Here is an 18,011-nt window from a genome sequence, read left to right on the forward strand (position 1 = left end):
TCATTTAAGCATCTGATTTGTTTTTCTTCTTTGGACTGGTGAGCCTGCATATTAAGGGCTAGATCCTGAAGTTTCCACAGGCCCTGAGTAAGGGGCAGGGCACAGTTGCCCTGCCCCAGGTGCATGGACTGAATTGTACTGAGAAAGTCACAGTTCAGAGCCTGCTTCCCCCCTTGCTCCTAGGACATAGTAATCTGCGCCAGCCTGGCATCACTTATCATCCCTTTCCATGCTAACTGGTGTCTGGGTGAAAGCTTTTCTCCACCCACACCCACCTGTGCAATAGCAGCCCTGCAATGGCTGGTCTCCCTCACCATGCACTGACCAGCCCTGAGGGTAGCCACTGCAGGGGAGCAAGCTAAGAGAATGCCTTTTGTCCCTTTACTCCCCTGTTTGGTTGCTTAAGGCAGCTCATGACTGAATCCTGAGTTACTGCTGTATCCGTTTCAAAGCAAATCGTAATCCTCTCTTTCAAACAAGGTTAAGGAGTTAGTTTATCTGTCTCCAGGAATCCTTTTGGTCAGCCAAGCACTTCTTCAAACATACATTTCTTAACGCTAGGGTTTGGTTGTTTGGTTTGGTTTTGAATACCTTGCTCCTGTCCTCATATTTGCAGTCTCTAGTGTGAACTCAATACATGGTGTGATTATAACTTCCAAAGAAGTGCTTACTGTTGTGCTGCATTCTTGCACACGTATTTATTGCTCATGCTTTTAAATGTCACAGAACAGCACCGTGTCTTTAAGTAGCCATACTAAAGGAGGAAGGGTGGAAGTAGGGGAGACAGGATGACCCACGTCATTCTGGTCGTTCCTCCTCTAGTAACGATGAAAGTTCTAGGCGGGTCAGTTTCTAAGGCCATGTCTACACTTACAAGCTTCCAGCAGCACAGCTGTACTGATACATGTGTGCTATGGTGAGAGCGCTCCTGTAACCCATTATGCTGACGGGAGGGAGCTCTGCCATTGACATAATAAAACCAGCTCAACGAGCGGCGGTAGCTAGGTCAGTGGGAGAGCGTCTCCTGCTGACATAGCGCTGTGCACACGAGCACTTATGCTGGCAAAATGTATGTCGCTCTGGGGGGTGTTTTTTCACACCCTGAGCGACAAAAGTTTTGTCCATATAAGTGCTAGTATAGACATGGCCTTACTGTGAGCCAGATTCTGCTGCCATTCATAGCAAGCTCACACTGAAGCCATTGGGGGATGCACTTTGAGGGACAGCTACTGAACAAAGCCATTAAAAACCACATTCAAATAGTGTGAATGGGTCGCATAAACAGCTAGGCTCCTTCTCATACAAATGTTTAGGTAACATAGAGAATGCTCTTTTGGTTGAGGCACTAGGCACTCTTTCTTTGGGGATAATCAGAGTATAAAAATCTGGATAGAGATGGTTATCACCGATAGAATCATGTTGGATTCTTGAAGAGGCCCTGAAATTGCTTTACCTAGGTAATGAGACAAATACTGCAGAATGTGCAGTGGGAGTTCTTTGAAACATAGGTAGAAATTCATTAGTTGATTCCTTTAGTCTTCAGTGAACATGTTATGAAGTAACGATTGGATAAAAATGCCATTTAGTGTTTGTTATCAGTGAACTAAAAGATAATTTCAAAATATGCAATGGCTAGTAATCTAGCATGGTGTACTCATTGTTGGGCAGAATAATCTGCTTCAGTGTGGCTCAATATGATGTTTCCCATGACATGAGAATTTCTCTTCTGTACAAAGATCTACATTATCCAGATATAGATGTAGATCTGTTTTTGTGTTTATACAGCAATTCAAGACACTCTAGTTTTCAGAAGTCTTCTTTTTACAAGCTCAGACAGTGTGCAAAGATACCAAATAACTGGCACAAATAACCAAACAAAGATTATGTTTACACAATAATTCACTGTGGGCCACACACGTATAACTGCTTGGCTTCAGCCAATGACTCCCTGATCTTTTACAACTGCCTTTTTTTTTTAAATGCACCCCCAAACTTGGAAAAGTATGGCTTGCAGGATAGGGGAGAGAGAGATTGTTTAAATCCACCCTTCCAAAAAATGCAAACAGTGAGCCTCAACAACATTCCGTTAATTCTTTAGCATTAATTAATTGTAAGGTCTTGAGAGTGGGGGCTGCCTTGTATTCTGAACAGCACTTTGCACGGTGGGGCTGCAGTTCTGAACAGGGCCCTTGGTGACCATGCTTTTTTTTACATTTAATGCATGTTCCTGAACAGAAGGTAGATATTTTAAGAACAACAACAATTATTTCCTCTGGGAGATGTAACTTTTTTAATCATTGCAATCATACTTTTAAACAGCAAATAAAAAAAGTACAATCTTTGTGTTTCTCATAAAACTTAGAGATTACATTTACATTTCATTTTTAAAATATCGCAAGATCAATGTACCTGTTTAAAGTTAGGGAATGAAACTATATTTGTATAAGAATACTAAAAATATATTAGTGTAATATTAATATACAAAGTGTAATATATTAAAGTCTAGCTTTTAGTTTTACAGCATCGGATAAACACATAGCAACTACACGTGTGCATCTGAGCTGCTATTCCATTTGTTAAAGTAATCCATATTTTTTATCTTGGCACTAAAAGAATTTTGAATATAAAAAGGGCTTATTACATACTCCTTTTCACTGCCACACTTTAAATTTGTCATTTTTGCTTTTTACCAAGAAACTGTTAGGAGCAGAATAAACTGTAAAATGTCCCTGATTGTGAAACGGAATAGTTAGGATTCCTGGGTATATGTCAGACCAAAAAGGGATCTGAATGGAATTTTGAAGAAGAAATAATTTTCCCTGTTTGAAGCATTATGTCAGTGTAAATATATCTCAAAATATTTCTGCTGTTACTCTTCAAGAGCTGTAGTGAATAGTGAGTGCAATCTGCTGTCAGACAGGGGTATAGTGCCTCTGAGTCATTAAGCCAGCTTGGGTCACCCATAAGATACTGCTGCCGATTCATCTTTCCATGCAGATATGCATAATCCTACTTTACCTACTTAAAGATGAAAGGTAATTATTGATCAAACTTAGTGCATATTTAGAGTATGTATTTGCGTATAACTTTTATGAGTGCTCCCTATAAGAAAGTCGTATACATGGGCAAGAAAAACCTTTGCAAATATTACCAGCCAGGGAATTAATTGTAACCCATGGAATAAACTCACTTTGCCCTACACAAAAGTGATTCATGTTAAGGATGTTGGCCTTGAGACTGTAATTGCCACAATACTGGGATGACTGCAATTCTCATGCCAAAAGTGGGTTATACAGACTTGCCCAGTCAAGAGTTCAGACTAGATGATCACAGTGGTTCCTTCTAGCCTTATACTGTATGAAGTGGCCAAAAAATCTTGATATTACACCATCTTAATTTGTCTTGTTTATGCTTTGGATTTGTTTTGATGTAGATACATTACAGTCAGTTTCCAGGTATGTGCAGTTTTTAATCCCTTGTTCTGCCAATCTGTTTCCATTACCTTTAATTTTCCTTTTAACTTTATATTTTGTAGCTGCTTCCAGAACTCACAAATCCAGATGAGCTGCTTTCATACCTAGATCCTCCCGACCTGCCAAGCAATAGCAATGATGACCTTCTCTCTCTCTTTGAGAACAACTGAAACCCTATGTATTTTCCCCACTCCCTCACTTGTCCACACGTGGGTAGCTGCACAAAGAAGAATCTTCACACTCCCACAGAAAAACCAACAAACTCAGACTTGATCGAATGGTGCACTCCCTGCTTTCCTCATCTCAGAACTGGTTTTGTCAGCTTCACTGACTGTGAAAGCAATGGGAGGGGGAAAAAAGAAAGAAATGCAATGATCTCACAACGAAGCATAGACAATAGTGCAGCTAATGGAAACCCCATTCATTGTTAATCTATAGAGAGAGAGTTCTGTGATAAACATAGTGTGAAGTATACTGGCAAGAACCAATCTTGGCAAGGAAACAAAAGGCAAAAGAATGGAACTGTCCTAATTGACCGGTCTCAGAATGTCCTTCCAACGAGTGTTCTTCCATTTTTTTGAAACCCTTCCCCCACTTTCCCTCTTTCCCCCCCTCAACTGCAGATTTGTGTTGGACAAATTGTATTGGCCACACACTTAAAAGAAAACAAACAAACATCTTAATCACCAAAAAGCACAAATAATACAATAAAAATCAAAAGTCTGGAAGAAATGAATCAAAGGGAGACATCTGCATAACTAATGTTTGTCTTCAGTAGAGGAGCCCTGAGAATCTCCAGGCTGCAGACAATGTGTGTTTGTGTTTATAAAGCGTAGGAATCTGCGACACCTGTTTGCAAGGGATCCCTCTGCTTAGACATACAGACTCGGAAAAAAAAACTTTAAATTTGTTTTGGGGTTTTTTGTGGGGGTTTTGGTTTCCAATCACTACCATTTGTGACTGTGTTGTTATCCAATTGTTGCCATGATTATTTTTATCCCATATATCCATTCAAAGCAGAAAAAGAGCGGGGAGGGAGTGTAAAAAGTTTTCTGTCTCCCAGAGCCTTCAGTGTGTTCCATCTCTGTGTCATTAGATCCTCTGTACTGCACAATACATAGCAGGACAAGCTGGATGAAGGTGGGGAAGAGCTCACTGCCGGATGGGGAGAGTGACATCACTCTTGGCATTTTTTTTTTTTTAAGAGCTTGAAAGGAGCATTGAAATTGGACAGACACCTTAGAGCTTCTCTTTTGTTTTGCTTTGTGTTTTGTTTACAAGACTGTTACAAGTAATTAAGCCTTTTTCCGCCCTGTTTTTTTAACTCTTTAGCAGCCCAGGATGTTTTATTTTTCAAGAAGGATGGGCCTGGGGAGAATAAGTAATTGTTGGTAGGTTACTACTGCCCTCAAGAGACCCTGCTGCCACAATCACTGTCTTGCCCTTGTGATCTGTGCTTCTTGTGTGGTTGCTTCTCCTGCATGAGCTTCCTATTGCTTCGGTGCCCATTTTTGTGCGCGCGCTCTCGCGCTCTCATAAATTATGTACAGTAGCCGTGTAAAAAGTGCATGTGTGCCAACTTTGCCCTCGTGGTGCGACATTTCAGCTTTTGCCCACTGTACAGTTATTGCTTTCTTTATTACAAAAGCAAATTTGACCACCACCATCCCATCCCACATCCCATCAAATAGTCCCGTAGCTGTTCTGAACAATATGTTTTAAACTTAACTGCCAGATGGAATTTTGTTAGGATTTTTTTTTGTCCGTTTGAATATGTAATCTCTCACCCTCCCTCTCCCCTGCTTTCCCCCCCCCCCCCCATTTCTCTTTTAGTTTGCAACGCTGTAAATGGCATGACACATGCTTACAGTTCTGGATTTGCTTTCCTCACCAAAGTCAATATTTGTAAATTCTTTGCGTATTTTTTGTTAACATTTCCCACTACTGCTGTACATGCATCGTGATATATATATATGCTAGTCCGCAGCACCTTGCTGTAGATATTAAAGGAAATGGCGGTTTAGTTCTTTTATTTTGCAATAGGCGTATTGAATTTGTCAAACATTTTATGTAGAGGTGTTTCCACGCTTATATTTTTCCTGTTTTATGGGTTTTTTTAAAGGCGCTGTTCATTATGCAAAATCAATTATTTTAAGAATTGCTATTGTAAATATCTTTGTGAATATTTTAGGATCGTCTTTGATTATATTCAACATTTTCATCATCTGGTTATCCTTTTGCTGGTGTTTTTAAATACCTTGTCTGGGGGGGAAAAGGGGGGGGTCCTTTAAAAAAAAAAGTAGGGTTCTTTAACAGAATGAGGGAGCATTTTTTTCTTTAATAAATTAGCCCAATTTTCATATCCATTTCTCAAATGACTTGATACATCAGGCAGTACCTGGGCAATCAGGTTCCAGCTCTGTCATGCAAACTGAATAATAATTTCTTGGGGCAAAAAATAATCTTCATTGTCTGTGTGGGTGATTATGGGCTGGTTAGCGGCAGACATTTTGCCTAAATCAGCAGAACCCAAAGAGCCAGCCCTGAAAACAAGTAAACTTGCCCTAAGGCAAGCAGGAAGTATATAAGATACAATATGTATATCATTTTCTGGTCCTCCAGCCTTTGAGACTGGAGCTAACACTTAAGGGTGTTGGTGGGTGGGACAGGGAAACAGTACAGTATGTTTTATTCTGCTTAGAACTGTCTTTTTCTTCTCTAGACTTGACCACCTGTAGAGGATCTCTGCAGAATGTTAAAGATATCTTGGTATAATACATGGTGACGTGGTTGTGGTGTAGTGCCACTCTCACGCAATTAGTAGGAAAGACCATCCTTCAGTTACCAATGTGTTTTGTAGCCGGTTTTACTGTAGTAGTTTTCCCCCTGTATTTTTGCTGCATCATTTATGTAGGTGTTGAAGTCATTTGCATGGGCGGATAATGATAAACTGACTTTGTATTGCCTTTAGGTATTTGGGGGTTTTTAGTCATAGATCTTGGAATAAAGAACACTTCTCACTCTGAGTTGGAATTGGTTGCTCGGATTCTGTAATTGATTCTGTTAATGATTATTTAATTGCTCTACCCCATTGTTGCTCGAGCAGCTGGCTAAATTAGTCACCTGAAATGATTCGTCTATTAAAATGAGCCTATGCTTTTCAAACCAGATATGTTAAGAATCAATCTATTGCTAATTGGTAGTCGTCTAACTGTATCGTGTAGAGGTACCTGTTGGGAAACATAAACAGAAAAACCCACAGAGAACAGCAACGTGGGTGGGGTGGTTTTCTACGTTGTACATTAATAACAGAGAATTAAATGAACATTTTAAGCCTAAAGAAACACTTGGTTCCTAAGCAAAAGTGACACTAGGATTTTTAGCCATCGTCAAACTGTCAGAAATTTGAGACAGTTTCAAAACTGTTCGTCAGCTGACGTCAGGTACTGTACAATAGATTCAGTATGAAAAAACTTCTAAATGAAAACATGGATAATTCTTAATCTGTTCACTGCCATAATTTTAAAATGTAGGGAAAGACCTACCAAATAGGATAATCACAGTTATCTTCCTTTAAAGCTTAATTATTATATCAAATTCCCAGTAGTGTTTTAATCTGTTTTTTGGTTTTTAAAAATTGTTTCCTTATGGAAGCTCATCTGGGAAAGAACCCACAACAATCTACAGTTCTGCTGCCAAGACGTTATTATAGGACTGACCGATACACACCGATGTCTGCAGTGGAGACTCAAGGGACATCTGTACATATGTAAATGATGAATAGAGACATGTTAACAGAAACGCATTCATTTTCCTTGGAATGTGCATTGTTTTTATTTTGCAGGAAAAAAAAAAAAAAAAGCTTGAAGCTCCATCTTATGTGGAAAATGAATCCTGTTCGTTAGCATTTGTGAAGTCTCAGCATTTGTTTCACTTTCACTTCTGTAATATACTCTGACCCTTTGTGGAAAGAATTTTTTGTTTTGTTTGTTTTTGTTTTACCTACATGTAATAATTAGCTTAAGTGTACTAGTCTATCACCTGTGTATTTTTAGGGTGCTACAGAAATAATGAAGAAAATAAGGGGATTTAAAAAAATTGTAACCAAATTCATACTTTGTACAATTTTTGATATCATGATCAGAGGAGAATTTAAAAAAAAGTACAATCTGAAGTAACATGCAAAAATGGCCATTGTCTTTGTTTGTACATTGTATGTACAGTACAATGCAATCATTTCATACTTTAAACTGGTCAGAAAAAATAATTGTGATTTTTAGTCTTGCAGAACTGTATGTAGTTAGATGATGTGACAACCTAATATTTATCTAATAAATATGTATTCAGATGAAACCTGTATATTAAGTGTTCATGTGGTTATTTTGTATTTAAAAATCAAATTATTTGACAATTGCTAGACACTTATATATTCTATTGTAACACTGAAAGATTCTCATTTGTTCATGTTAATTTGTTTCCGAAATAAATTTACAAAGTTAAGGTTTGGCTAATTGGCAGCTGTTTTGTAAATTTGAAGTTTCTTTTTTAAACAAACAAAACCCAGTTTGTATGTTAATTTAAAAGTAACTCTATTATGGGATTTTTGTGGGAGGAAAAGTGAGAACAGGGAGGGCCAATATTCTCCGTGAACATTTTTGAAAGAAACAAAATAGTCTTTTTTTCAAAATGTTCAATGGAATTTTTCTGTTTTTCAATGGAAAAAACAAAAAAATATTCAGTTTGAGGTTTTTCAAAGTAAAACTGGAAGTTTTGAAAGAAATGATATTTTTAATGGAAAATTTTTGTTTTGAATAAATGCTTACAAAACTTAATTTTTTCCACTGGCCGTATAAATTACGAACTTCAGTCCTCGTGTGGAAAAAACAGTATTTTCAGATTCCTATTTCATGACTGAGGATAAAAGTGTCATTGAAAAACATTGAGTCAAAAGGTTTTAGGCTCCTAAGTCACACACACATTAAAGTTTTACCCTGTGCTTTTAAATATTCTATTTAACGTTTCATTGTAAAATCTTGTTTATCACCTGTTGTGAAATTATACATGTGGCACAGATACTAATGTACTCTTGACAATTATACCAGAACAACAGGTGAGGAGTTACGCATCCAGTGAATTGCCTCATGCGGTTGTCATCGAGGTATGTCGTAAAGCAGTGCATTGGCAAGCAGGCTAACATGGTTAAACACTGAAAGGTAGTCCTTTTATATAGCAAAAAGTGGAGCTAAGAACAGAGGAAGCAGAGACATTATCATGATATGTCGTTCTAGGATGGACTTCAATGTTAAAAGAATTAGTTGGAATTTTAAAGTCTTGTTGCAAGACTAATGGAGCTGCCTTTTTATAATAATAATAATAATAATAAATTACAGGTAGGTTTCCCCAGGATTAATTGACTCTGCTCCGAACTAGTACCTAATTCTACTAGCCATTGTTAGCTCATAGATTTCTGCTGTAATTCCGTGGGATCAAGAGCAGTTGCCTCAAAACTATTATTATTGCTAGGCTGCCTGGTGCTGTACAAGACACAGTGGAAGAATTGCTTCAAAGAGCTTACAGTCGAAGTAGCCACCATGCAAAATGCACTGAGAGGCTCAGAGGAAGTGTCTGTCTTGAAAGGTTTGGTTTTGTTTAGATGGGTGGTTGATATTTTTATGAAATATTTGTGGGGCCAAGTGAGATTTGAGAAGGGATCAGAGAGGAAAGAGGGTGGGTGACTAATATGCTGGGGAAGGTAGTATCAAAACCCATCCCACAAAGGATTTAATTATATTGTCTGGATATCTAGTAGAGCTGATCAGAAATTTTCCACTGGAAAATGCTGATTTGATTAAATCAAACATTGTATGAGCAAATATCAATTTCATTACCTTGTCAATGGGAAACTATCAAAATATTTCATTTTGACATTGTTTTGATTTATATTGTAATACAATCTATAATATAATAAACAGGTGAAACAATCACCTAGAAACAAAATGTTTTGATCCTATCAACACAAAACTTTTCAATAAGATCAAGATAAAATATGACATTTCATTTGGCAAAAAATTCCAAGATTTCAACTTTTTGTCCTGGTTTGGGATGAGACAATTTCATAATGTTGGAATTTCCCGTGGGACAGAGATTCCATAGGGCAACATCGAGCAAAAGGTCGTGTTATCTAGTGGGTAGGGCACTCTACTGCGACTCAGGAGTCCTGGGTTCCATTTCCGGCTCTGCTCCAAACTTGTGTGACTTTGGGCAAATAACTTCATCTTTGTGTGCCTCTGTTTCCCTTCCTACCTTTTCTCTGTCTTGTCTATTTAAATTGCAAACAAGATTAGCCCCTTACAGCTGCCATAATCTGCAATTTTACAGCCCCACTCTGACAATCTTAATATATTCAAAATATATTGGCACTTTTTATCTTAACGCATATGTTTCTGACAGTAGATACTAATATAGCATGTGGTGTTGACAAGCATCCGGTTGTGATGTCATCAGGTATCCTTATATAATCAAGTTGAGACGCGGTCAGTAGAGCTGCTGGATGAGACAGACGGGAAAAACAGGTGCAGCAAGAAGTAGTATTGCAATAGCTGGCACATTTCCATTTGAGTCAGTCGTGTAGTAATGTCCTAGTATGGTGCTGGGGGGCAATGTAGTGCTGGCTCTGCCATCCTGTGGGATGGAAACTGAGTCTTCATGATCATTAAAGAGCTCTTTGTCCTTCTGTAAAAGTCCTGGGCCACTTCCATTTTGATTAACTGCGTTCTGCCTCCTGACCCCCCAATTCCCCTCTTGCTTCAACTGGATAAGGCAATGTTCATATCCTGTTCCAGAATTAGTGTGGCTGGTTCTATCATAATGGTAGCTGCTTCTCACGTCAGAAGTGGTATTTTACAGTTGGTAAAGTGAATGGATCCCTTGACATGTAGAGTTTTTAATTCAATAATGCAGGGATTCCCAAATGTTTTCACAGAATGGGGCCTCGTCTTAATAGAGATCATCTCCTGGATCTTCTCATTAACAATTGTGCAGACCTCTTCCCCTCCCACAAGTGCTCCTGGAACTCATTGATTTTTAACAGGAGGTAGGTGTTAATGGGTATTTGTAAATCCCACTGGGCACCTATCTGCATCTTTAGGCAATGAAGAACCTTTTTAAAAACTGGCCCGTTGTGACCAGACAACTCATTTGGACCACTAGTAACTGCTTTATAGACCACATGTTCCATTGACCACCGTTTGGGAAGCACCCCTGTAAGACATTCTGGGGTTAGCTAAAGGCATTATATAAAATGATACATAGTGCAGGTCGACTAATGAATTCCAGGCCCACAACGTCATTCAGTACACTTGAAACCAAACTGCCTAATCATGGTAATAAGAAGCATGAGTAGGAGGATGAGGTTTTTCTCATACTTTTTTGCAGGTAATTAATATGATGTGGGGAACTCCATTCTTTCTGGACAGTGTGTGACCGAGAGAAGGTTTGTCAGGCAAGACAGGTCACTGCATGTTTGTAAGAGGAAGTCGAGGAATAGACCTATTAATCAGAGCAAATATTTATTAGTATTTCTTTCAATCTATAAACACACGTGTGTCCCATTTCATGCGCTGGGGGCTCTTACATCGTTTAATTTCACAATCTCTGAATGTGATGGACCACTATTTCACCCTCTTTTCCCATGCCAAACCAACTAATGAACAAAATACACACCAGCTAATAAAAGCTCTAGATAGCAGACATTAATACCACACCCACTCTCAGCCAATCCTCCTCAAACCATTGGGAGAAAAATGACCCTTATAGTATGCCCCGCAGGATAACAGTTCCAGGCTCTGGCAGATTAAGGGTGGAAGAAGGGATAATTGCAAAGCTGAGAACCTTTTAATGGTAATGTCCTGCCAACAGCCAACTCCCTTTAAAACTTGCCATGACCTTGACACAGTTTCTGGAGGTCCCAAGACATATGTTAAAACCAACACATTGGAAACCTACTTCCTGGCAGTGCAGGCCGTAAGTCACAGGGGTCATGTGCTTCTCATGTGAAATGGTGCTTGATAAACAGATCTCTGCAGTCTGCATTAGGGTTCTTTCCTGTGGAGTCTCAAATGTGTAGGCCAAGGTAGAGCACGTCACAGCAATCTCATCTCAGAGTGCCAAAGGCGTGGATAACTGGGGCTAGATCCACGTCAGAGATAAATGGTCATACTCTTATCACCAACTAGAGGTGGAAGAACGTGCTTCTGGACACAGCTGCTACTGGGAATGACCCAAGATCTATTAATATACCTAACATATGCATTTGCATTATAAAAGAGCAGATGGACTCTCTGTATTAGGAGTGCCAGTATAGCTCAATATTGAGAACTGAAAACTAATATACACTGTGGGGAAGGAGAGAAATACCCCAACTCTACACCTACAAAAAACTCTAAACTAGCTATTACCACCCAAGAAAGATGTGATGCCTGTTATAACAATATCCTCATTTGATACGAGGCACTCAAATTCACTCATCTTAGTATTTAAACTTCTAGCATTTAAGGACTTACAAAATTTGTCAAGTTAGCTGTCTGCCATTGTGTGATGTAATTGAGACTCCACCAACTTCTATCTTCTCCTCTTTACTATGATATAGAGTATCCCCTTTAATAGATCCTCCCCTAGGGGATGTCTTTGTTTAAACTGTGTGCTCCTCTGCACCTGCTGGCATTCCCCCAGCCCTTAGTTTAAAAACTCCTGCATGAACTTTTTACTTTGACATGCCAGCAATCTGACTCCTTTTTGGTTTAGGTGGAGCCCATTCTTCCTCTATAGGCTCCTCCTTTCCAAAAAGGTTTTCTAGATCCTAATAAACCTAAATTCCTCTTCCCAACATCATAGTCTTATCCACACATTGAGACCTTGTTTAACTGGACCTGCATGTAAACTGGAATCATTTCAGAGAATGCTACCATGGATGTCCTGAACTTTAACCTTTGACCTAACAGCCTAAATTTGGCCTCCAGAACCTCTCTCCTATTTTTCCCTATATCACTGGTACCTACAAGTACCACAACCTCCCCAGCACTGCACATAAGTCTATCTCGATGTCTTGAGACATCTATCATATAGATGATAGTCTATAAAATCGCGCACTGTGTGGAAAAAATTAACAGAAAATTATTATTTACCTTTCCACACAATACAAATTCCAGGGGTCACCCAATGACATTAATAGGCAGCAGGTTTAACACAAACAAGAGGAGGTACTTTTTCATAAAACATACAGCTAACCTATTGAACTCATTGCCGTGGGATGTTGTGATGGCCAAAAGCATAACCGGGTACAGAAAAGAACTGGGTAATTTCATGGACGATAGCTCTATCAATGGCTATTAGCCAAGACGGTTAGGGACGCAACCTCATTCTCGGGGTGACCCTAATCCTCTGACCATCAGAAGCCAGACATGGAAGACAGGGATGGATCACTCCATAATTGCCGTGTTCTGTTCACGCCTGAAGCTCTAGTATAGGCCACCTTTGGAGATGCTATATTGGGCAAGGCTGACCATGATCTAACCCAATACAGCAGTTCTTGTTTTCGTAACTTCGATACTTGTGCATGCTTCATCAACCCACCAACATTTCTTTAGGCTTAGCTGTACCAAGTTGCAGCCAGCTAGCTCTTGTCAAAGCCCCAAATTCATCTAGATATTGAGTTTGGGTCAGGCAGAGCCTTCAGGAACTGAATCAAAAACTAAAAGAAAAAAATCCAGTTTGATTTGAACCAAAGCCACCTTTATATATATAAATAAATAAAAGTTGAAGAACTAAAAAAGAAATTCATTTCAAATTGACCAAAATATTTCAGGTTGATGCAAAATTATTTTTTTTCTTGGTTTCTTTTGAGTCAGCCCATCTATTTGTCAAAATTTTTTCACTCAGTGCCACTCATTCTGGCTCTGGATTCCATACCAGAAAATCCTTTCTACTTGCTCAGTCATTGCTAAGAATGCATGGCCTTTCAGTTGAGAGCATGTCTTCTCTGCAATTGGAGCTTTAGAGAAGAAAGTAGATGATGTGGTGTTGAGCAACCATCTGTACTCATCCACTACCTCATAGGACAACCGCCTCAGTGGATGTGTCACTTTAAATGAGGGAGCAAAGTAGAGTTTCTTAGCCAAACCCATTGTTTAGAAGTTCACTAAAATGCTGTCATCTACTCTTCTCCTAGCTAAACATCTCAATAAATTCTCAGTAGATTTAGTTCTTAGTCTGAATCTGAGTCTGGATCTAGATTTGATATTCTCAAGGCCAAACTCCCCTTGACTTCAATAGGGTGAGGCATTCACTCCTAGTGAGTGATTGTCCCTACCCCGAAATGCACAAATTCTACCTAAACTAGAGACAAAGTGTGGGAGGGGAAACTTGGGCAAAGAGAGATGAAGTGAATTGACCCAGGTCACACACCAGGTCTGCATGCAGTGCAGTGGTAGTCATGTCGGTCCCACAATATTGAGAGATCAGCTGAGAGAGGCAATATCTTTTATTGGACCAAATTTTGTTGGTGAGAGAGACAAGCTTTTGAGCTTGTCAGTGCCAGTGTCAGGAACAGAATCCAGATCTCCTTCCTTTACCGGTCCAGTGCCCTGTCTACTGGACTATCTGCCACTTCTAAGTCCCTGGAGACTAGAACTCCTGATTTTTCATCCTGGCTCCTGCATTTACCCCCTCTGTAGCTTTGAGCAAGTCACTTAACCTGTGAAATGGGGGTACTATTTCCTGACCTACCTCACATGGGTAAAGAGCCTGGAATTCAAAAAGCACTGTATAAATACTAAATACTGATATTACCATATGAAAAAACTGGAAACCCCCTACATTGATTTCTTTTCCCTGTGGGATTTTTTTTAATATGTCTTATCCAGGGTCCATTTATAAGCCCCCTCTGTAAGGCCTTCCTGTTGGTTTCTTATGTTGTTTACTCATATAATTTTGTATTGCCTTTTGGGGGACAGAGGCTTGGAACTAACTAAAAATCTCTGGGACAAGTCTTGTTAAATGGATGGCTTTTGTGGTTTGTTTTATCGTGCTGGAAAAATATGTCTCTTTTTTCTGAAAGTAGTTGTCATTTGTTCACTTCACTTTGCCTTTTTCTCAAGGGCACACACTTTTCTGGCTGTGCCACAGAGGAGGAAGTATCAAAGAAGGAGAAAGCAGACTTTAAAAGGGGAATTGAATTTTTAAGTAATTTTTTAAAATAACTTAAGATCCCATCTCATAAGCAGAATGTGTGTAAATACAGTGTAGGCTAGTGAGTAGAGCAGGAAGCAGGCATCTGGGACTCCTCCTAGGTTTTAATAACCACCCTGCCAAAGACACTTTCTGTGATCTGGGGCAAGTCACTTAAGGCCAAATAAAACCGAGGAGTATGTGGCACCTTAGAGACTAACAAATTTATTTGGGCATAAGCTTTCGTGGGCTAAAACCCACTTCATCGGATGCATGCAGTGGAAAATACAGTAGGAAGATATATAGACACACACAGAGAACATGAAAAAATGGGGGTTGCCATACCAACTGTAATGAGAGTAATCAATTAAGGTAAGCTATTATCAGCAGGAGAAAAAAAACTTTTGTAGTGATAATCAGGACGGCCCAAGAAGGTGTGAGTAACTGTAGGGGGAAAAATTAGTATGGGGAAATATTACACAAAGTAAAACTGACCCATCCACTCCCAGTCTTTATTCAAGCCTAACTTAATGGTGTCCGGTTTGCAAATTAATTCCAATTCTGCAGTTTCTCATTGGAGTCTGTTTTTGAAGTTTTTTTGTTGGAGGATTGCGACTTTTAGATCTGAAATTGAGTGACTATGGAGGTTGAAGTGTTCTCCGACTGGTTTTTTGAATGTTATAATTCTTGATGTCTGATTTATGTCCATTTATTCTTTTGTGTAGAGATTGTCCGATTTGGCCAATGTACATGGCAGAGGGGCATTGCTGGCCAAATGTGTCCGACCTTGTGCAAGTAAGGCTCCTTCCACCCTCTTACTTCCCACCTTGTGCCCATGTGCCAGGACTAGACACGATCCCATTGAATAGATGGAATTTCTAGTGCTTATATAAAGTTCCTTAATAACTCTGCCAACTTACCTGTCCTGACTTGTAACCAAGCCTTCTCATTCCACTTTTTATCACTGCAGATAATACACACCTGCTCCAGCTACTGTGAAAAGCACCTTCTGCCTAGTTGCTAATTATCGTTAGAGACTGAGTGGATTGTTTGCCTTATCCCATACATGGTAAAAGCCTTGGCACTTTCTCAGAGCTGTAAGGAGCATGTCACATTTGCTCAGTCACACAACCCCTTCTATAATTCCTCCCAACTTTGAAGTAAAGATGTCAACCCTTTCAGTAGGCTCACCTCAGCCAGCTGTTCAGGAGCCTTCTCCTTTCCTTTGATCTGCTGATGTTAGAAGTTATACACAGGTTGTACGCTGCTTTTTCAGATGTCCTTTCCAAATATCCAACTGTCTACTCTCTGTCTCTATCTTGCACTGAAATCAAATGTTCATTAATACTTCTTCATTAGCTGTATGGTTCTCATGACTGGTAATTAAAAGATACATGGTAGGAGGGAAGAAAAGTCCTGCTCCATTTTATGTTGTGTGACACCAGTATGATTGTGTTATTAAAGGCATGTCAAGGGCCCCAAGAGCTTTGGCTGAGTGCCTTTTGGTGTGGAGTTCCTTTTAGACTGAAATGGAACTAAATGAAATCCAAATATCCATTTCCTTTTAGGTGATAAATAACATTTCAAGCTCATATCCATTCCCCCCCCCCAGCCCTTCTCTACCTCCCTTTGGCCCCTGTGAACCTCTGGGACATGTCATTTATTCTTTACATTATGGCAGCACCTAAATGCCCTGTAACAGCATGGTGTGTCCTCATTAAGAGAGAGTGGAACTCAGGACCAGCCAAACCCTGTTTCATGACATGGCCCCTTTAAGGAAACAGGTGTTCAAGGGAACAGCAGACAAACTGGGGACTAGGGGACTGGTGTTAATCAGGGAGCTGCTTCTTGAACATGATAAAGCCCAGAGGTTAGCTGATGCTAGGAAGAGGTAAGAGAGGGCAGATAGCCTGAAGAACGCTGAGTTGGGAACACTGAGTCAGCTAGGCTCCCTGGGGTGGGAATGAAAGGGATGGGGAAGCCTGCCTGAACTGTAGCATAGCCCTAGAAGGAGGGGTGTGAGGGCACTGAACCAAAGGGAAGAAGTGTGTTAGACAAAGGGCACCCCCATGTAGTGGGGCTGGAACCCAGATCCTGGTGAGCTGGGGAAGTGTGACAGGTGTCGGTCGGTCCTCCGAGCCCCTAGGGGCGATGGAGAGCAATGGTCTCCGTGGCAGGCCTCGGCCCCACCTCCCGGGCGTTGGGGAATTAGCGGGGAGGTGCACCCCCTCAGGCAGGGGAGCGCCGGCAAGAGTCAGTAGCGCACCCCTCCGGCAGGGGAATGCCGGGGTAGGGGAACGCAGGCCCACCCAACTCCATTGTGTTCCAGCCCAGGGCCCTGACAGTGGCGGGAGGCGAAGGTCCCGCCGCTGGGTCAGCGGGGCAATCCGCACCTGCTGACCAAACACACCCACCCCATGGTGTAGTTGTGCCCCTGGGCTACTTCCTACCCGGTCTCTCTCAGGCACGTCGCTACGGTCCCTCCATCTCCTCCGGGTATTCCGCTGCAGGCAGCTCCGGAACCTCCATCTCCTCCGGGTAATCCGCCGCGGGCAGCTCCGGTTCCTCCGGGTATTCCGCTGCGGGCCACCCCCGCTCCCCCTCGGTCTCGGACTCACGCTGGCCCGGGCTGCAGTCAGGCCCCTCCAGGTCCTCTGGGTATTCAGTGGCCGGCAGCCCTGGTTGCCACAGACCTTCCCCCCGGTAAGGCTCCTCCTTGCCCAGGGCTTCGCCTGGGTCAGCAGCAGGATCGCGAGGGAGCAGCCAGCCACCTGTGTCTGTCTCCCTCCCTGGTGCTCTCCTCACTGGGCAGAGGGCCCCGCCCTTTGTACTTCCTGTCCCACCCTTCCCCTTCCGGGGATTGGCGGAAGCTTGGCCTGGCCCCGCCCACTCAGACCCAGAGGGTGGTTCTTTACCCTCTGGTTCGGAGGGGAGCCACCCTGGCTCCCTACAGGAAGCCTGCATAACCCCATCAAGAAAAGGGCTCTGGAATTCCTTAACCTGTATTTTGATTCCCCTTGAGAAGTAGGGCAGATCACTTGAAGTACATACTTCTGAATCAGATTGATTTTTCTGAAAGAAAATACTACTTTGGATCTGAGACAAATCAGAAAACAAGGGAAACTGAAGTAAATAAGTATAAATACAGCATATCTTACCACATAGTCATGTGTCCTTCTATCCGTTGAGAAGAAGGTACGTTGACTGGTACATATTCTATATTTCTAAAAATTACACTTGAGAGCTCAGGGACCAGGGCATAAGGATGCCAGCAGGAAAGCCTCTTCAGAGAAGCCAGGGGCTGTCCTGGGACTG

At 41.1% G+C, this 18,011-nt stretch overlaps 1 protein-coding gene across 11 annotated transcripts in view; it reads left to right on the plus strand.

The window, feature by feature from the left end:
• ZMIZ1 (zinc finger MIZ-type containing 1) overlaps nucleotides 1–5,283 on the plus strand; it is a 478,186-nt gene extending 472,903 nt beyond the window's left edge. For all 11 annotated transcript variants that reach the window (XM_074958674.1, XM_074958670.1, XM_074958666.1 and 8 more), the window contains one exon: nucleotides 3,536–5,283. In XM_074958674.1, coding sequence (XP_074814775.1) covers nucleotides 3,536–3,643 — 108 coding nt within the window. In that variant the 3' untranslated portion in view covers nucleotides 3,644–5,283. The remainder of the gene's footprint in view (nucleotides 1–3,535) is intronic.
• Nucleotides 5,284–18,011: the final 12,728 nt, after the last annotated feature.

The sequence above is a fragment of the Natator depressus genome, chromosome 7 (genome assembly GCF_965152275.1).
Source record: "Natator depressus isolate rNatDep1 chromosome 7, rNatDep2.hap1, whole genome shotgun sequence".
Classification (NCBI taxonomy): Eukaryota; Metazoa; Chordata; order Testudines; family Cheloniidae; genus Natator; species Natator depressus.